This window comes from Octopus bimaculoides, chromosome 15 (assembly GCF_046866305.1).
Source record: "Octopus bimaculoides isolate indiv1 chromosome 15, ASM4686630v1, whole genome shotgun sequence".
Lineage (NCBI taxonomy): Eukaryota > Metazoa > Mollusca > Cephalopoda > Octopoda > Octopodidae > Octopus > Octopus bimaculoides.
The window spans coordinates 34,155,805-34,178,134 of NC_142942.1; the positions used below are offsets into that span (position 1 = coordinate 34,155,805).

At 35.9% G+C, this 22,330-nt stretch overlaps 1 protein-coding gene across 4 annotated transcripts in view; it reads left to right on the plus strand.

Moving 5' to 3' along the window:
• Positions 1 to 22,330, plus strand: part of LOC106880614 (uncharacterized) — a 77,205-nt gene that overhangs the window by 571 nt on the left and 54,304 nt on the right. For all 4 annotated transcript variants that reach the window (XR_016244451.1, XM_014930633.3, XM_052973238.2 and 1 more), the window contains exon 2: positions 6,098 to 6,378. Coding sequence is in view for 3 of the 4 variants with exons in the window: in XM_014930633.3 (XP_014786119.1) it covers positions 6,115 to 6,378 (264 nt within the window). In the remaining variant the exon portion in view is untranslated. The remainder of the gene's footprint in view (positions 1 to 6,097; positions 6,379 to 22,330) is intronic.

Here is a 22,330-nt window from a genome sequence, read left to right on the forward strand (position 1 = left end):
AGCTCTTTTACTCTAAATTGATAATTTAAATTTTGCGTAATTCTTCAAGTCTATTGAACAGAGGAACTAAATATTTCTTACTTTTCTATTATGTTTTGTTTGACTTTTCAAAGAGGGGCACCTGTATGCAACTTGTGATTAAATAAGAATTTAGGTGTTAATCCATTTTCACACCATGTAATCTCACTGATATATTACTGAACATGTCAAGCAACTTACCGAAAAGCATCTTAGATATACTAGATCTGCAACAGTTGCTGGAAATAATGTACAGAACTATGTCGAAGTTAATGCAAAGATCTTCATCTCAAACGATGTTTCGTACAAAACCATACACTAAAATAATGTTTTTGAACATTAGTTTGGAACCAACGGATGAAAACAACCGTTCCCTTCTATTAAGACTCGAAACTATTAGTAAAAGAAGGTAGTAAAGTAATATTAAGATGTGGGACTCGGGACATTTTATCATATATTAAAACATATGGAGGAGACAACTGAAGGTCTTAGCATCGTCTATGAATTAAAGTCTAAAATTACAAATAAATCTATCGGGGAATTTTCTTCAGTCTCGATTCTATTCAAATATCCTGTATTATCAAAGTAAAAATAGTTTAATACAAAAAGGTATCTATTTTATTATATAATCAAGTGATGTATTTAATCTTTGAAACAATTTCTCCTAGTAAGATCAAAGAAAGTAACCTTAGAGATAAGTCAGCACTTTCTGTTGTCCTTCAAAAGAAAACAAGAAAATGCGATCACTCATATTTTACTTCAAACATTCTTTAAATTTCTAAATGTTAATATGTAAAAAAGCTCCGTTAAATCAGTCAATCGTCCCAGCTTGACATCTTATACGACCAATTCGCTTTTTATTTCATATCTAACGTAATTTTCCTTTTTACAATTCCTCTTATTATTCTTTTTCTCAAAGACCGCCGAGGTCAACTTTACATCCCTTCAGGCTTGACAAAGTACCAGTCGATTGATTTACACTATGGATCCCCGTTCTTGACTGGCCTTGTACTTAAACCGGAAACCATTATTAATATTTTCTGGTATAGAAGTCACTTTTAACCCCTCCCTTTTCTTCTTAAACATTTTAGGAAGGAAGATGGAAGCAGATTATTGAAATAACTTCTTAACAATTTATAAGAAAGACTGAAAGTTATAAAATAACGAAATAATTTTTCTACTGTTAAACAATTCGAAAATTACACACATAGACCGGTCTGACAGACAGACATAGTTATTGGTTGAGTATTGACAACAATCCATTTCGTGAACATTTTATTTCATTAGACCCATTTCACATAGTTGGTAATTCTATGGAATAGAGTCGGAAATTATCTACCCCCGCCCCGCACCTAAAGAAAAAAAAAGCCGTAATTTCTGTGTAATGATTAAAGATTTCGATTCTGGAAGAAAAAAAAAATCACCCCATCTTCACCTCACTTTTTTGACTTTTTCAGATTTTAAACATCTGAAATTGTGATTCTAAAAAATAATCAAATTTTCACTTTTTGCATAATTACCGGTTTTGACTTGTTTTTTCCCCCCGAATTTTTTTTTTTTTTTTTTTTTCATACATCAAGATAACAGTTATACAAAAATAAATTTTCACAAATTCAATTATTTGGTAGAGTTTCGTCCCGAAATTGTTTTACAGAGATGTGGCGAGTGATAAAAAAAAAAGTCCTACTGCATGGTATCTTGGGCAAAGTGTCTTGTGCTAATAAGCCCTGGACCGACAAGTGCATTGTGTGTGGATTTGGTAAAAGGAAACAGTCGAAAGCCATCGTGTTTCATGTTTTTGTTTATCTTTCATTGTTCGATAACAGGTGTTGATTTGTCTGAATTTGTATCAGAGATTCAGGAAAAAAAAAAGACAAAATAAGTTAGTATCAGACTTAAAATAAGTATTAGGATCGCTTTGATCGACTTATTTTACCAGACTTAAAATAAGTACTAGGGTCGCTTTGATCGACTAAATGCTTCAAGGCGGTGTTCAAAGTATGGACACATTCCAATGACAGAAAGAAGCAGGAAAGTAATCATAAGCTCTAATGTTTAAAACATACAAATCTAAAGAAATTACTGTTTGGGATTAACTAGATATTTCTCAGTTAGCTGTAGCACACGGGCTTGGGGATGAGGGAGAAGTGGCTTATTTTTGTCTATTAGGATTTGCATCTGATGTAACAACTGTTTACATTGTGTAATGTAAAATCATACATACATATATACATATTAAACTTTTACAAGAAGAGGGATGCCAATAACTTCAAAGTTTTGGACTGGTAGCCTTCATCAGACTGTGTTACATTTGGAGTCCTTTGGCAAGTTGTTTTTCTGGGTAGGTGAAGCTATCTGAAATGGTAATATACTGGGAAGGAGATGTATAGGAAAAAAGATAGAAGAGGATAGGAGGAAAGTATGTTTGTGGAGTGTGGGTTGGTAAACATTGTTAGAAGATTTTGTTTGGTTCCATATGCAAATGTTCTGAGGTTTTTAATGGTGATTATATAGTTTAAATTTATTCATTTGTCTATTTAGAATACAATATTTGGTCATTACATTTAAATACAAAAAAAAAAAACGGAAAAAGAAGATAAGGAGGGAAAAGAAAAGAAAAAAGGGTGGGGGTAAAGCAGCAGAAGATGGAGGGGTAAGTACCTATGTAACAGGTGTGTCAGATTCGGGTTACAAGATTCTTTGTATAGAAAGCTGGTTGAATAGTCCTTCACTTAAAAGTTAAATTTTTTATATGTATAAGTTGACAAAAAGACAAAAAACAAAAGCATTGATATATGTGTGTATATGAACAAGTACCAGTAGAGATACTGGTGGGACACCTGTACTTCTACTGTTGTTCATTTATATTTTATTCACCTGTCTTGGAGACCATATATTTAATATAATGTACATGTCTGAATAGCTTGAGCAGATTTCTTCACTCAGCTGGGTCTAATTGTCCACATACATTGCAAGAATATCATTATGTACCATGTTTTAATATTTAGATGATATTGTTCTGTGTGTATATTATTCCGACCTAATGAGGTGCCTAAATTTAAGTACCTAATTCATTTGAATCTTACTTATATTTTATGTATGTATATGTATTGCTGTTTGGTTAAGAAGGTTGTTTCTTAACCATGTTGCATCAGGTTAAGTTCCATTGTGTGTTGCTTTGGGCAAGGATCTTCTATTATAGTCCCAGGTTGACTGAAGACCTGTGAGGAGATTCGGTAGACAGAAACTTACAGAAGCTTGTTGTCTGTGTGTCTTTGTGTGTATGTATACATGCATACACAGGCAGGGTTGTGTGGTAAGAAGTTTGCTTCTCAACCACATGGTTCTGGGTTTAGTCCCATTGCGTGATATCTTGAGCAAGTGTCTTCTATTGCTTCGGGCTGACCAAGACTTTGTGAGTGGATTTGGTTGATGGAAACTGAAAAAGGCCCATTGTACGTGTGTTTGTGTGTATGCATGCATGAATGTCTTTGTGCCTGTGTTTGTCCCTTACCACTGCTTGACAACCAATGTTGATGTGTTTATGTCCCCATAAAGAGTCTGATAGAATAAGTACTAGGAAAAAATACTACTGGGATCAATTTGTTAGACTAAGAATTCTTCCAGGTGGTGCCCCAGCCTGGCTACAGTCTAATGACTGAAACAAGTAAAACATAAAAGATATAGATAGATACACACACACACACGTGTATGTGTGTGTGTTTGTGTGTACTCTTGTTTTGACATCACAAATGGTCGAAAATGACATCACACAAGTGTTGTTCATTTCTAGTCTTCCATGGAAGGCATGTCTGACCATGAGGAAACATTACCTTGCTTTGAAAGAAGAAAGTGTGGGTGACTGGAAGGGCATCCAGTTGTAGAAAATCTGTCTCAACAAATTTCATCTGACCCATGCGGACATGGAACAGTGAACATTAAAATGTTGATGATGATAGTGTATAGGCTTGCCTGTGTGTGTACATATACAAGGTCTGATCAATAAGTATCTGGACTGTTGCCATAGTAACACAGCTAAAGCATGCTGAGTTATGCTGCTTGGCAAAGATTGACCTTGAACTCATCTGTTCATGCGCACTAAGCTTTAATATTCTAGCTCACTTCTGCTGTTTACAGCAGTGCTTGGAAGGAAAGTGTGTAGCATGTGATTGTTGCATTGATCGTGACAGAGAAAGTGTATGAGCTGCACACAAGCGTACGAATGGTTCAGACGTTTCCAAGATGGCCAAGAAAATGTCGATATTGACGAAAATTCTGGGAGACCCTCAACCAGCAGAACAGAAAATCATCACAGATGTGCATACAGCTGTGAGGGGAAATTGTCGAATCACCATCCATGAGTTGTCAGAGGATGTGCAGATTAGTTCTGGTTCAGTTCAGTGGCTATTATCACTGAAGATTTGGGTATAAGATGCATGTCTGCCAACTTTGTGCCAAAACTGCTTTCAGCTAACCAAGAAGATACTTGGGTTTCAGTTGCACAAGATCTTGATTGTGTCAAGAACAATTTTTTCTTTTTCTTTTCTTTTACTTGTTTCAGTCATTTGACTGCGGCCATGCTGGAGCACCGCTTTAGTCGAGCAAATCGACCCCAGGACTTATTCTATCGGTCTCTTTTGCCAAACCGCTAAGTTACAGGGGACATAAACACACCACCATCGGTTGTCAAGCGATGTTAAGGGGGACAAACATAAACACACACGACATATATATATATATATATATATATATATATATATATATATATATATATATATATATATATATATATATATATGTGTATATATATACGACGAGCTTCTTCCAGTTTCCGTCTACCAAATCCACCCACAGGGCTTTGGTTGGCCCGCGGCTATAGTAGAAGACACTTGCCCAAAGTGCCACGCAGTAGGAATGAACCCGGAACCATATGGTTGGTAAGCAAGCTACTTACCACACAGCCAATGAAAACTTTTTGAAAGCTTTGTGTAGGCCTGAGTAGGTATCGCCAAGTTTTTGGCAAAATTTGAAGCAGATTCTCTGCTCAACTTTCTCCGTCATGGTCAATGCAACGATCACATGCTACACACCTTCCTTCCAAGCACTGATGTAAACAGGGAAAGTGAGCTAGAACGTTAAAACTTAGTGCATATGCACAGCAGAGTACAAGGTCAATCTGTGTCAAGAAACTTCACTGTGTGCTTTAACTACGTTACTGTGGCAACAGTCCGGATACTTATTGATCAGACCACATATCTATGTGTGTGTGTAATGTTTGAAAATTTTAGTTATTATCATTGTTATTTAAAAGTTTTTGATAAAAAAAAATCACATTTTTAAGGACAATACCATTTATATACTTTGTTGGTTGATTGCAAAGAAATGTGATAATAATAATAGTAACCATTAATTAAATCAGAATGAAGGCCATATATATATGCATCGTTTGAGGCATATATATATATAGAGAGAGATTGGAGCGGAATCGTGATGGCACCTGTGCCCTGGCACTTGTGCCGGTGGCACGTGTAAGGACATTTGAGCGAGATCGTTCCCAGTACTGCCTGACTGGCCTTCGTGCCGGTGGCACGTAAAAGCACCCACTACACTCACGGAGTGGTTGGCGTTAGGAAGGGCATCCAGCTGTAAAAACTCTGCCAAATCAGATTGGAGCCTGGTGTAACCACTTGGTTCACCAGTCCTCAGTCAAATCGTCCAACCCATGCTAGCATGGAAAGCGGACGTTAAACGATGATGATGATGATGATTAACCACATACATATCGAACCAATGCCAGATTATATATGGTCTGATTTACTAGAAAGAACAGTCAAATCCTTTTCAAATCACATCTAACTGCCTTGAATATACCGTCTACTATAAAAATGGTATCATCACAACTTTAATGCTTTTGATGACACCTTCTCAACCAGGGCTAACTTGATGCTAACCACAATCTTATATTGAATGGCTGAGTATTTTATTTGTAATGTTTTTTACTCTTAGTGTGCAAAGAGTTGACTGACTATTCTTTTCTTTTGCTTTTATTTCACTAAACAATATTTTATAATATTTTCAGATTAGACAACCTTGAAAATGCGGTTAACAAGATCATTATTGGGTTATTTCAAGAGGTATGTGGATCATGAAATAGCAACGACGAAGGGAAGATCTGTTTACAAGAACGTTTATGGGTGGAAGCGTATTCAATTTGATAATAAGCCATGGGTTTATGGTGAAGACCGACCATGGACAGATGCTGCCAAACATATGAACTTAACAAAAAATGCAAAGGCAACAAAACTTCGAAGGACCTTAGTTGAACCCATTAAAGATTGGTTAATATTTCGTGGAGACAGGGTAAGTCACTCTACGCTTGGATACAATTTTACTCATTCACACGGCGATATACCTAAATTATGTTTGATTTTCAGGAAATCAGCAAGGTAGTCTTGTTTCTGTGTCAGTGTCAGCATGTAAAACAGCTATTCTTTAGTCTGTAATACCCATGTTCAGTTATATATAGCAACAACTCTGTAAGAAGAATATGATAAAGGACTGAGATATTTGGTGCCTCACTGTACTCTAGAAGACCCATCCACCACAACAGAATTTATACTGATGCTGGTTCCATGTAAAAAGCCCGTGTGCTGGTGCCACATTAAAAGCACTGGTGCTGGTGCCACATAAAAACTACCCAGTACACTGTAAAGTGTTTGGCATTAGGAAAGGCGTCCAGCTGTAGAAACCATGCTGGAACAATGGAGCTAGTACACCCCTTCCCCTCGGCCATACCAGCTCTAGTCAAACCATCCAACCCATGCCAGCGTGGAAAAATGAACATTAAATATTGATGATGTTAAAACATTATCAATATTACATTCTTAATGTGTGTGTTGTTGTTTAATTCTTGTAGCTGTGATAAACGTCAAAGCTGGGTGAAATGAAACCAACCTGGAAGTGAATGAGAATGACAGCTATCAATCATTCCCAGTTTTTTTTGCTTGTCAATTCCATATACTCACCTTGCTTCTGAAATGAAATCGAATAACCAGCTAGAAGTATATACAAATAGTGTAAAATCTATTTGCTGATGTGTGATAGCACCACACAAGATAGAACAAAACTCAAATTTTACTCAGTAATGTAAGCATTATCAATATCACATACTTAATGTGTTGTTAAACACTTGTAGCTGCAGTACTACGTCTGATAGAGATCCATTTAAAAATGTATAGTGTTAAAAAACAATATATTTCAAAGCTGAGCAAAACAATACTGCCCTGGAAGTGAACAAAAATGACACATATATCAGTATTTCACAGTTTTTTCTGCTCATCAATGCCATACATATGAATGAATGAATGAATGGTCGACTGTTGTGGTCAATACAGTCCAACCTAGTACTTTGTTCATTTGTGTTCCCTCATGTAGGATCTGAGGCCAAAGCCAGATGCATAATGGTGGCTACATACTGGACACACAAATGCTCTGCTGTGTTAGTTCTAGCCTTCATTGCTGCACTTTTTTCCACTTGGCTGATTCATCTTTCATTTTCGTAGGCTTCTGTTTCCCTTACGAATTGCTTGCTTCCAGTCAGACCTGTTCATCACCATGATTTCCCATTGTTCTTCATCAATGTCACATTTCTGGAAAGATTTTTTTCAGAGTGTCTCTATAGTGAAGTTTTGGCTGTCCTCTTGGTCAGTGGCCTTCTGTCAGTTCACCATAGAAGAGCTACCCTTTTATACTTTTCTGAGACTTGGATTACATATAACATGAAAGCCTTGGAGAGACTCTATCAGACATACTTTAAGAGGACCTTAAATACAAATAGTGGTTTCTGACACTGGATGCCTTTATTCTTCACTGAGCCAACACATCCACTATTGAGATGCTTCTCATATGCAACTAAATATGTTGGGCTGGTCACCTTACTAGGATGGAAATGACTAGGTATCTAAGCAGTTGTTTAACAGGGAATTGCAACAGTAAATGTCCAAGACATAAATTTTAGAGACGTTTTAGGGATGTCAAAAATAATCTTGAGGCTTTTAGTGTAGAAGTTGAAAGTTGGAGGCAGATGATGAAAAAGATCAGTTGGTTTGGAAAGAAGTTATTGACAATGGTTGTTAAGTACTTGAAGCATGGAGAATTGAATATGACATCTTGAAACAAGCACTTTGTAAACAAGATTTTACTTTAATCCCAGACACTTCTCTGCTTGAAGATACTTGTAACATCTGCATGAAGGTCTGACCAACCAAAACTAGACTTGCTAGTCATATAACATCTCATAATGGCATTTACTAATTGAAGATATGGCCTCCTTCTTATAAGAAGTAGCAATCACCGCATGTAAAAGAATGTGCGTATATAAGTGTGTGTGTGTTATGCATTTGTATATATGAAAGTATATACATAGACATATACATACATATATATATTACATGAAAAAATGCGAGCAAGAGAAATAATATTCTTAAGATTAAAGACCTGGAAAAGTACAGGACAAGTTATTACATCTGGTAAAGTACAGAACAAGAAAACTTTTACTTAAAATATTGCAGCTAAGGATAAAATTTCAAATAAAATATTTAGATTTAGAAAATATTAGCTTTTATTAAAACTAAAAATTTTATTATAAGTTATTTGTTATTACTTGTTACTTCTGTTAACAATTAAAAAATAACTCAATTAAGAAATTTGAAAATAGGTTATAAAGAATAATAGTAGGACATAATTAGTACAATAAATAGAACAATACAAAAATTAGTTATATATTACAGTGAAACCTGTCCATAACAACAAATTCACAATAAAATTTGTTTGAGTTTTTGCTTAAGTTATTGCCAAGTCTTCACATTTTTAGTCTTGACCCAATGCCTATTTTTTACATAATGAATTTGCCTATCATATATACTATTCTACTTTACATAAAACTTTAGCTATGTTGGTACATCTGGCTCTCATTTTTTAAGTATTCTAGTGTGTCAATATTTTAACAAAATGATGGTACCTTATTTAATTATAATGTTACTTTGTAAATTAAAATCAAATAATTTTAAATATTCAAATTTTATCCTTAGCTGCAATATTTCAAGTAAAAATTTTCTTGTTCTATACTTTACCAGATGTAATAACTTGTCCTGAACTTTTCCAAGTGTAATAATTTGTCCTGTACTTAAGAATATTATTTCTTTTGCTCACATTTTTCCATGTAATCCTTGTTTTTTCCGGGCTATGCTATTATGCTAATTAATAATTTATGATTTTACGTTATTGAAAATTGAATAATAAATTTCTAAATAATATTTTGATTTTTTTCATTTCTGTGATTGAATTATTATTGAATTAAAATAAAAGTTTTAATCTAAAAAAATTAAAATAAGATTAGTTAATCTAACTGCAAATTAGCAGTATCACTGATATTTTCCTTACCTCAATGATGCCAGTGACATGTATTAAAAGTCTCTTTATAGAACTATATTCATAAAAAAGTATAGAAATATATTATCACCCTCAAATTTGTGAAACAAACACTCATAACTTTTTTCTTTTAAAATTTCGTTGCATGAGATTGATACCATGAAATTCCTCGACTTAAAGCTCTATCATTTAAGCTTAATTAAAATATAGTTTGTTTTTAAAATAAAAAAGTTAATTATACTTAAATCCAATTTTTTGCCTTATATTTTTTTCATGATATTTTACCTCACAACTTTTTTGATACAATTTTTTGTTGCATGGGATCAAAACTATGAAATTTCTCATGATTTCTTCTATCATTGAAGCTAAGATAAATATATTTTGCTTTTAAGATAAATAAAAAAAGTTATTTAGATCTAATGCTACAAATTTTGATGTAAATGTTTTTCTACTGGATCAAATCTCAATGTTTTTAATGCCAGAATGTAGCTAGGGACCAGTCCTCTTCAAAAATGTTAACAGTTTGCAATTTGGTTAAGAACTGAATTAATAACAAAGCTCTGAAGATGCTGCATGTGAGCAAATTGCAGCCTTAAAAATATTATTCAACTACTACCATAGTTGAATGATATATATATGTATATAACCAATTTAGAGACGAACCACCACTCTACAACTCCGTCAACGAAGAACCCGTCCAAAACCATGCTATGAGGCATATACCATATCAATATTTATCTAAGATTTTAATCTAAAATTTTAATAATTTTAATAATATATAATATATCATATAAAGAAACATATAAAAGGTAATATAGTGGTAAAATTCCTGTGGGTTCAAGGTATTTTATTTAGAAATATGTATCAAAAAAAGTAATTCTGAAGTTGATTGGTAAATTTTCTAAAATCTGTTAGTACAAATCTAAAATTGATTGATACAAATATAATATTGGTCGATACAAATCTAATATTGGTCAGTGCAAATCTAAAGTTGGCCGGGAAATCCCCTCCTCTCTCTCTCTCTCTAACCTCGTGGGCATCGGTACCATTTTCCTCTTTCTCCGTTCTTCCATTCTCCGAACTTTCCATCTTTCCGACGAAGGGCTACGCCCGAAACGTCATACACTCTCTCTTTCCTTTCCTGAGCGTCCAATAACACTATCCATATCACGTCCTCACTTTGTTGTTGTTTTGTTATTGTTTTTTTGAACTTATATATATATATATATATACATATATTATAAATGGAGATGTGTGTATTCCTACGTTAATTAACCTAGACAATAACGTGTGTATTCCTACGTTAATTAACCTAGACAATAACACAGTTTAGATTTCTTCTCCCCACCCCTCTATCATGCTTATCTTATATATTTTTGTATTTTATTCCATTTGTCACATTTTTATTTCCCGAGTTTTCCTATTTTCATTAGCATACAACATTTTAAAGGGACATAACTTGTATTTGTTTTACGTCCCATGTAACAGTTTGTCTACAGAAATCTTAATGTTCGTGTCCAAATGTTTGCGTTGTGTAAACTTATAAGATCACACACACACACACGTACATCTATCACTCTGTCTACAAGTTTTTATTGATCTTTTACATTCATGTACAATAGTTGTGTAACGTCATAAAATTCGGTTTCAAAATTTGGCACAGGCCAACAAGTTCGGTGAAGGAGGTAAGTCGATTACATCGACCCCAGTGCTCAACTGATACTTATTTTATCGATCCTGAAAGTACAAAAGGCAAAGTCGACTTCGGTGGTGTTTGAACTCAGAACGTAAGGACGAACGAAATTCCTTTAAGCATTTTGCCCGGCGTGTTAACGATTCTGCCAGCTCGGGCAAAACGTCATGAAATTTACAAGCTCTAACGCCTCGTTATCTTCATCTCTCTTTGTTGCTAAGCATACACTTTCACATTAATTTACTCGTATTATTTATTCATATTCATTTGACTCCAGAAATTCAATTTAGACTCACACAAACACATGTATGACTGATTAAACCATAACAATGATAATAATTCTTTCTACTATAGGCACAAGGCCTGAAATTTTGGGGAGAGGTACTAGTCGATTACATCGATCCCAGTGTTCAGCTAGTACTTATTTTATCGGTCCCAAATGGATGAAAGGCAAAATCAACCTTGGTGGATTTAAACGCAGAACATAAAGATGGATGAAATGTTGCTAATGATTCTGCCAGCTTGCTGCCTAATAATAATAATAATAATAATTACTAGCTGGACCCGTGAAAAATTCACGGAAAACAAAAAATGTAAGCATCTGTAAACAGTGTACTAGTGTCATGAGAAATGTTTGTTTATTATGACCGTTTGTCTTTGTGTTCTGAGTTCAAATTCTGCCGAGATCGACTTTGCCTTTCGTCCTTTCGGGGTCGATCTAATCAACTGGCCCCCTCCCCACAAAAGATTCAGGCCTAGAAAAGTGTATTGTGACAGTTACAGAATATATAATCCTACCAAAATATCTGTTACACAAACGTAAACAGAATTACTATTTAATCTTAAAATACATCGTACATATTCAAAGAACCTTAATGTACAAATTTAAATGCAAAAGAACGAAATAATAAATGGAGTTATGAATGAAAGTTTGGTAATTGCATTTATTTCCCCACGCGACACTTATTATTGCAAACATGTTTTAACTAACCTAAACTATGCACATACACAAATACATTTATATTTATATATGTCTCGAGTTGTAGCTATAATTCAAAGTGGCCAGCCTTGTCATATTCTGTGTGAGGCTGAATCTCCCTGAGAACTACGTTAATGTTATGCATGTCTGTGGAGTACTCAGCCATTTGTGAGTTAATTTTATCTTTGTGTGGTAATGAAAAGTGAAATTGACATCCAATATTTGCTGTGTGTATGTATCTATTTATGAACTTTTCTTTGTATTTATGTATCTACTGTCTCTCTCTCACTTTTCACACTTCCTTTGTGTCCCTCTTCTCTCCCGTTCTCGATTTAACAATGTGTATATGTAACTATGTATCTACTTCTCTTGCGATGTGATAAACATTTAAAAACACAAAACGAACACCGTCACCACTCAATGTCTCTTTCTCTCTCACTTTTTCTCTCTCTCTCTCACACTCTCTTTCTTTCTCTCATACGTCCTCTCTGAACCATTTCTTTCACTCTTTTTCATTCTCTCTTTTTCTCACTCACTCTCACTTTCTCTCATTCTCTCTCTTACTTCCTCTCTGTTCTCTTTGCCACTTCTTTGAAGTGTGACGCACACAACAGATATGTACAAAAACGACAAGTTAGCATATTAATATTATTGATTATTATTATTATTATTATGGTTTCAAATTTTGGCACAGGGCCAACAGTTTTTGAAGGGAGGGTGGAAGTCAATTACAACGACTCTGAAAGGATGAAAGACAAAGTTGACCTCAGCAGAATTTGAACTCAGAATGTAAAGACAGACGAAATGCTGCTAAGCAGTTTGTCTGACGTGCTAACAATTCTACCAGCTCTTACTGCCTTATAATAAATATACTATTCCATGACAGCTATATTCATCATCTTAAATCATCCTGTTCTGGCAGCTGTATGACGACAACCGATCCTGTGCTGCTCACCCACGGGACACTTGTTGGGTGGGAGTCCATCACCCAGAGTTCCATCTTCATTTATACCATTGTACAGGGTGTGCCAAAAGTCACACATCAAAACATTTAAAATTTTATTTGTATTACATTATTATTATTATTATTCATTTTCTTCACCATATACAAGTACGTGTGTATTCATCATTATTTAGTTTATTTTATTCAATTTTAGAAAAATTTAAGCATGTCTTTGACAATTCCAGAGTGACTTGAACTTATTTTACGCACAACTTTTCACCCACCCTGTAGTCTTTTAGCCATTACTTTTATACTGAGGAAAGTGATGATAAGGTGTTACAAACACCAATATTTTTATCAAGATACCGTCTCTTGAGGGGTTTGCCTCACAAGACTCAAAGGGGCTTCTGTGTCCTTCAAAATTTAAGGGAGCTATCCTGTGTTGGACAGCAACCCAGTACTCTGAGCTGCACAGCTTGCAAAAAGGGAGTTGTTTCAGTCATTTGACTGCGGCCATGCTGGAGCACCGCCTTTTAGTGGAGCAAATCGACCCTAGGACTTATTCTTTGTAAGCCTAGTACTTATTCTATCCGTCTGTTTTGCTGAACCGCTAAGTCACGGGGACGTAAACACACCAGCATCGGTTGTCAAGCGATGTTGGGTGGGGGGACAGATACACGAACATATACACATACATATATATATATATACATACATACATATATATATATATATATATATATATATATATATATATATATATATATACGAGAGGCTTCTTTCAGTTTTCCTCTACCAAATCCACTCACAAGGCTTTGGTCGGCTCAAGGCTATAATAGAAGACACTTGCCCATGGTGCCACGCAGTGGGACTGAACCCGGAACCATGTGGTTGGTAAACAAGCTACTTACCACACAGCCACTCCTGTGCTTTTTTTTTTATAATAATAAGACTTTTTTTTAATAATAATAAGACTTATTATTATTGTTATCATTAAAAATCATTGTTGTCATACTTATTTGGTAGTATTGTTGCTGTAGTGATGGTGGTAGTTCTGTTGTCATCTGTGTTGTTACTTTTGGAGTTATTGCTGTTGGTGGTTTGAGAAATTTGTTGGAGAAATTGGGATTGGCATGTGGGTAGAACATGCTCAGAAAACTGCTTTATTGAGGATAGTGAGGATTTTGAGGCTAGTACTTGAATGTTAAGTATTGTGGAAGCAGACCCTGTGACACCCTTGACCACAGCTAGTTGTTTGCTGAGAGAATTAGCCAGAGCAAGTGAAATTGAGAGCTCTGAGAATTAAAATGTACAATAATAATAATCATCATCATCATCGTTTAACGTCCGCTTTCCATGCTAGCATGGGTTGGACGACTTGACTGAGGACTGGTGAAACCAGATGGCTACACCAGGCTCCAATCTGATTTGGCAGAGTTTCTACAGCTGGATGCCCTTCCTAACGCCAACCACTCTGAGAGTGTAGTGGGTGCTTTTACGTGCCACCGGCACGAAGGCCAGTCAGGCGGTACTGGCGTATTTTATGTGCCACCCACACAAGAGCCAGTCCAGGGGCACTGGCAACGATCTCGCTCGAAAGTCCTTACACATGCCGCGGGCACAAGTGCCAGAAAGGCAACACTGGGCACAGGTGCCATCACGATTTTGCTTTCGCTTGCCCCAACAGGTCTTCGCAAGCTGAGTTTCGTGTCCAATGAAGGAGACGACGTTGGCATGGGTGCCAGTCATCGAATTTAACTCGATTTCGATTTCACTTGCCTCAACAGGTCTTCGCAAGTGGAGTTTAGTGTCCAATGAGGGAAGGTACGCATAAGTGGACTGGCTGAATAATAATAATAATAAGGAAAGGAAAAAAAAAATAGATATATACAATCCTCTTAAGTACAAAATAATCCACCTATGGAAAATGAAGGTGAAGATTGCCAATTATTGTTGGTTCCTTGGAGACAGTATAAGAGGGCATCAAGAGGAATATAAAGGGAATCGGAATAGGGTGCCTAGTAGAGCTGTTACAAAAGGTTTGCCTCCTTGGCACGCCCAGAATATTAGATAGTAGAAAAGAAGACAGAACATAGAATGAGAAGAAATACTGCTAAGCATTTTGTCTGGTGCATTTATGATTCTGCCAGATTGCCACCTTAATAATTCTTTTAACTATAGGTACAAAACCTGCAGTTTTAGTGGGATGGGGCTAGTCAATTACATTGACCCAAATGTTCAACAAGTACTTATTTCATTGATTTTGAAAGAATGAAAGGCAAAGTTGATCTCAGTGGAATTTGAAATCAGAGCACAAAGGCAAATGAAATACCACCAACAGTGTGCTAACAATTCTATCAGCTTGCCACCTTTATATGATGATGATAATCAAAGTCAACTTCAGTGGTATTTGAATTCAGAATGTAGCAATGGGCAAAATACTGCTAAGCATTTTGTCCAGCATGCTAATGATTCTACCAGCTCACTGCCTTAATGATAATAATAATAATAATCCTTTCTACTATAGGCACAAGGCCTGAAATTTAGGGGAGGAGGTAGTCGATTACATGAACCCTAGTGTTTCACTGGTACTTAATTTATTGACCCCAAAAGGATGAAAGGCAAAGTCGACCTTGGCAGAATTTGAACTCAGAATGTAGTGGCAGATGAAATACCACTAACCATTTGGCCCAGCATGCTAATGATTCTGCCAGCTCGTTGCCTTAATAATAATAATAATAATAAAAGGTCACAGAAAATGAGAAAGCAACGATACTCTGGGATATGCCAATACACAGAGAGAGACGGAGAAATTAAGGCCAATAAGCTGGATATAGTTGTCAGAGATCGTCAAGAAGAAAAATATTTTGTAATTGATGTATCAATACCAACAGATGACAATGTTTCTCTAAAAGAAACGGAGAAACTTTTAAAATACAAAGACCGGAAATAGAGGTAACATGAATGTGGAGTCTAAAAACAGAAACAATTCCTATCATAGTAGGCATATTAGGTATGATAAAAAGAATATTCAGACATATACATAACATAAACACCAGGACTAACAAGTATATATAACATACAAAGAATAGCACTACTAGGCACTACATAAAACACTTTCAATACAGTAAAAATGAGAACATCACAAGAAACCACTGCACATACCCAAGGCACACAGAGTTGCACTCCATAGTGCAATGAAAGCACATGATAAAAATAAGACTATTGAATAATAATAATAGGGTTGTTTTTACGTGATCAGAATGAAATCAATAGTAAATTAAATTAAACCATCACAACAGATACTTTGCTTGTTTATGGTGATATAAATATCCCACTATATCACTGAATTAGCAATAACAGTAGACTACTAGAATGTCTTGAAGTATTTAATTCTGTCTCTGCATTCTGATGTAACACACTGCTTCACTATACTTAATTACATTTTTCCATCCTTTTTAACTGTTGAGAAAAGGGTACCAATAACACAAACTTGTTCTGGTTAGTTCAAATTTATGAAATATTGTGTTGTTTGTGCCTTGTTAAAAAGATATATTTTTATATAATGTTTTGAACAAATCTATTGTATTATTGTGGAAACAGGCTGTCTTTGTGAGAGTAGAAATACAATAGGCATTGATATTACTATCCTCTTAGTATTTTACACTGTTGCTATGTATTTCTTATTGTTTAGCAGCAGCAAAGACTCATCATTACCAGAGTTCAGTAAGAAATTACACCAGTAATTATAAAATTTGTTAGTATTCCTCTATTTATATAGAATTCTAATCATTTCTAAAATTCTGCATGTCTCTGAAATAATCTGATAAAACAAAATACTTAATCATTTGTTATAAGGTTTCTGTATTAACAGTACTTTCAGTTAATCGACTGTTTGTGTTATAGATAATATACATGTACATGCACACACGCATGCACACACATATTGTGTGTGTGTGTGTGTGTAAGCATAGCCATCTGGTTAAGAAGTTCACTTTGAATCTATGTGATTCCAAGATCCAATCTGACTCTACAGCACCTTGGATAAATGTTTTCTATTGAAGCCTCAGATTGAATCTGTTACCTTGTAAAATTTGGTATACATAAATGTGCTGACATCATTATGTGTACATGTGTGAGTTATGCACAGGCATGACAGAAGTAAATAGACGCCCTTATAATCATTAAAATTTATTTATATCTGAAATTATATGTTCTAATTATTTATTAATTGTTATAATGTGAATATCTAATATTTAGTAGACATGCCCTTTGCATTTTTCAATGCAAGGGCCCTATTAGGCATGCTACTGATCAGATGACGAGTATTCTCTTGCGGAATTTCTTGCCAAGTTTCATGCAGTAATCTCAAAAGATCTGGTTTTCTTGGATGCTTTCTTGTTCTTTTTATGAAGTGTCCTGTTCATTATGCCCCAGAGTTATTCAATAGGGTTCATATCTAGTGACTGGCTTGCCCATGGAAGCTTTTTAATGCCATTCTCTTCCAATCAATCTTGGGTCTTTCTAGCCATGTGACAAGGAACCCAATCTTTCTTAAATAAAGAGTTTTCTTTAATCATTTCACTACTGGAGAAGATTGGAAGAAGTTCTTTCTGCAGTATGGACACATATTTATATGAGTTTATGTCTCCATCACACTTCATCAATTCTGATCGACCATTGCTCTAAATTGCTCCCCATACCATCACAAAATAGCCACAGTGTTTCATTATTGGCTACAATCTTTTCACATCAAATTCTTGATCACAGAGTCTCCAGGCCCACACTTGACTACTGTCAGAAAATAAGGCAAATCCAGACCCATCAGAGAATATGAGTGTCCCAAAATGCTAGTGGCCTCTCCACCATTTCACTGGCCCAATCTTTTCTCCGCTTGATATTGGTTGGTTGAAGAGTGGCTTCCTTCTTGCTGCTCTGCCATAGTAGCCAAACTGTTCTGGGACTGACATCAACTTGTCTTAACAAAGCAAAGGGTCCTGTCAGAGGGCTTGGTTGACCTGGGTGAGGTGATCTGGACTCCTTCCCCTCTCTGGTGAATTGCACAATCAGTCTATTAACTGAAAGCAGGATCCCATGGTTTTCTGTGATTTTACGCTGTCCACCTTCAGATTGATCCACAATATGGTCTCTTTGAAACTTGGACAGTTTCAAGGCTTCTATTGTACGTGGCATGATTAAACAGTCACACATAGAACCTGAAACATAAAAATGTCAGTTAGTAAAGAATATAAACCTTTTCGAGTTAAACATAAAACAATGTTTTATGGAGTGTCTATTTATCGCCTTGGACTGACCAAAGCCTTGCGAGTAGATTTGGTAAATGGAAACTGAAAGAAGCCTGTTGTATATATGTATGTGTGTGTCTTTGTGTCAGTGTCCCCCCCCCCCAGTAATTGACAACCACTACTGGTGTGTTTATGTTCCCGTAACTTAGCAGTTCAGCAAAAGGGACGAATAGAATAAGTACCACACTTCAAAAAATAAGTACTGGGGTCAATACATTTGACAAAAAAATTCTTCAAAGTGGTGCCCCAGCATGGCTACAATTTAATGACTGAAATATTAAAAAAAAAAGAAATATATATGCATATGTGCATATTTTATATTTTGTAAACCTTACAAAGTTACTCAAGGGCTGATACATACATACATACATGCATACATATGTACATACATACATACATGATATATATATTACAACAAAAATTTAAATTTTGGACATAGGGGTTCCAAAGGTTTCATATCCACAAGGCTTTTGGCCTTGTGGACAACCTGTCAGATTTTATACAGACAAAAAATTAAAATTTTCTGTGTGTGTATATATCTATATACATACATATGTGTGTGAGTGTGTGTGTATATATATATATCATCATCATCGTTTAACGTCCGCTTTCCATGCTAGCATGGGTTGGACGACTTGACTGAGGACTGGTGAAACCGGATGGCAACACCAGGCTCCAATCTAAATTTGGCAGAGTTTCTACAGCTGGATGCCCTTCCTAACGCCAACCACTCAGAGAGTGTAGTAGGTGCTTTTACGTGTCACCTGCACGAAGGCCAGTCAGGCAATACTGGCTACGGCCATGCTCGAAATGGTGTCTTTTATGTGCCACCTGCACAAGCCAGTCCAGGGGCACTGGCAACGATCTCGCTCGAAAATCCTACGGAGGCCAGTCAGGTGGTACTGGCAACGGCCACGCTCAAAATGGTGCATCTTATGTGCCACCTGCACAAGAGCCAGTCCAGGGGCACTGTCAACGATCTTACTCGGCTTGCCGGGTCTTCTCACGCACAGCACATTTCCAAAGGTCTCGGTCAGTAGTCACCACCTCGGAGAGGCCCAATGTACGAAGGTCTTGCCTCACCACCTCAGCCCAGGTCTTCCTGGGCCTACCTCTTCCACGGGTTCCCTCAACTGTTAGGGTGTGGCACTTTTTCACGCAGCTATCCTCATCCATTCTCACCACATGTCCATACCAGCGCAATCATCTCTCTTGCACACCACAACTGATGCTTCTAATGTTCAGCTTTTCTCTCAAGATACTTACACTCTGACGGGTATTCACATTGACATTACACATCCAACGGAGCATACTGGCTTCATTCCTTGCGAGCTTACGTATGTCCTCAGCAGTTACAGCCCATGTTTCACTGCCATGTAGCATGGCTGTTCATACACATGCGTCATACAGTCTGCCTTTTACTCTGAGTGAGAGTCCCTTTGTCGCCAGCAGGGGTAAGAGCTCTCTAAACTTTGCCCAGGCTATTCTTCTAGCAGCTACACTTTCAGCGCACCCACCCCCACTACTAACTTGGTCGCCCAGATAGCGGAAGCTATCGACTACCTCTAGTTTTTCACCCTGGAATGAGATAGAAGTTGTTTCCTGTTTGTTTACAGTCTTTATTGCACCTGAACATCTGCCACAAACAAAAATTAACTTCCTAGTTAACCTGCCTTTGATGTTGTTGCACCTCTTATGTGTCCATAGCTTGCACCGGGTACATCTTAAAGAGTTACTACCTACTCCTTTTCTACATACCTGAAGGGGTTTGTGTTTTATCTACCTTCCTACTTATTAGGATTTTGAACATAATTAAGGGATCAGCAAACATTTGCTTCACCACATACCGAAGTTCAGAAATAGCAGTTTTCATTGTTTTTTCTTCCTGTTTTGCCTTTGTGAGTTACAAGTAATGCTATCTGTTGAAGTCTCAGCTTTTTTAGCTGCTATTTCTGAACTTCGGTATGTGGTGAAGCAAATGTTTGCTGATCCCTTAATTATGTTTATAAATGTATAAGAACTTTTAAATAAGTTCTCCACCGATAATGGTGTTTACATACCGAAGGGCTTGGTAAAAATTATTAATTGTTGATTTATTAATAAATTGATAAACCTTTACCCTTTTAATTGTAATATATATATATATATACACACACGCACATACATATATACATACATACATATCTTTCAATCCTTTACTTGTTTCAGTCATTACACTGTGGCCATGCCGGGGCACTGCCTTGACGAAGTTGAGTCAAATAAATTGACTCCAGGATGTTTTTCATTTTTTTAAAAAAACCTGGTACTTATTCGATCAATCTGTTTTGTGAACCGCTAAGTTACAGAAACATAAACACACCAACACTGGTTGTCAAGCACTGGTAGAGGACAAACAGGACACAAACACACACACACACATGCATATAGTATGGGCTTCTTTCAGTTTCCGTCAACCAAATTCACTCACAAGGTTTTGGTCGGCTTGAGGCTATAGTAACAGACACTTATCCAAGGTGTCATGCAATACATACAGGTATACACACACACACACACATTCTTGTATTCTTTTACTTGTTTCATTCATTTGTTTGTGGCCATGCTGGAGCATTGTTTTAAAGGGTTTTAGTCGAAGAAATTGACCTCCCAGCCTAGTACTTATACTCTTGGTCTCTTTTGCTGAACTGCTAAGTTACAGGGATGCAAATGCAGCAACACTGGTTGTCAAGGGGTGGTGGTGGTGAGGGGGAGAGTGGGTGGCACACAGAAACAAAAATACACACACACATACACATATATGATGGATTTTCAGTTTCTGTCTACCAAATCCACTCACAAGGCTTTGGTTGGCCTTTGGCTATTGTAGAACACATTTGCCCAAGGTGCTATGCAGGGGGACTGAACCCTGAACCATGTGGTTGGGAAGCAAGCTTCTTACCACACAGCCTATATACATGTATGCATATTTATACATATATACATATTTCTACACACATACACATACAAGAAAAAAATCATTTGACAGTTTAGTTGACATGCTTTCTATATAAATTTTTCAAGGAATCTGTAATTAATCTTTGCGTTGTACTTTGATTCTGTACTTGAATGTGTTAGCCATAATGTGGCAATCATTGTGCGCCCTTCTAATGATATGTGAATATATTTGCTCAGTTCTATTTATAACTTAAGCTAATGTTTCAAGTAGAATCCTCTGAAAGTACTACAATAATCTATTGGTAGTGGAATGAAGTTTTATGAAGAAATGATATAAAAAAAAGTGTAACTAGCATTCATGCTTGATTGCGCATATTCTTTCTTGTTGTATATCTGACTGTTTTACCTTCTCATTCCTTACTGAAAATAATCTCTCTTAACACAGTTATTTATTACTGCATAAGTCACCTTTAAGTGAAATCAAAGTCTTTATTTGTATTCTATTTGTATATCCATAATAATAAATGAATGTGTGTGTGTGTGTGTGTGTGTGTATATATATATATATATATATATATATATATATATATATAGAGAGAGAGAGAGAGAGAGAGAGAGAGATGGAGATAAACACAATTAAACTTGACACATACACACACACACGTGTATATATACATATATAGATAGATAGATATAGCTACATGTATTCACAAAGATAAACACATATATACATATATGTATATATATATATATATATATATACAAATATATTTATGTAAAACATAAAAAATAAAGAATATTAAGGAGAGAATACATAGTTTCTTAACTCGACAGCTGTTTCAGGAAGCTTATAGTAATATCTCTGTGTGACATTTACTGGTTGCATACTCACGACTTTTTGCGCATTCCATCCTCAAATTATGAACTATCTGTGTGTGTGTGTGTGTGTGTAGCTTAATTTTGTTTATCTCAATCACTATCTCTATCAACTTGCCTTGATTTCTCTTATAGCCACTCTGCACGCCATGAAC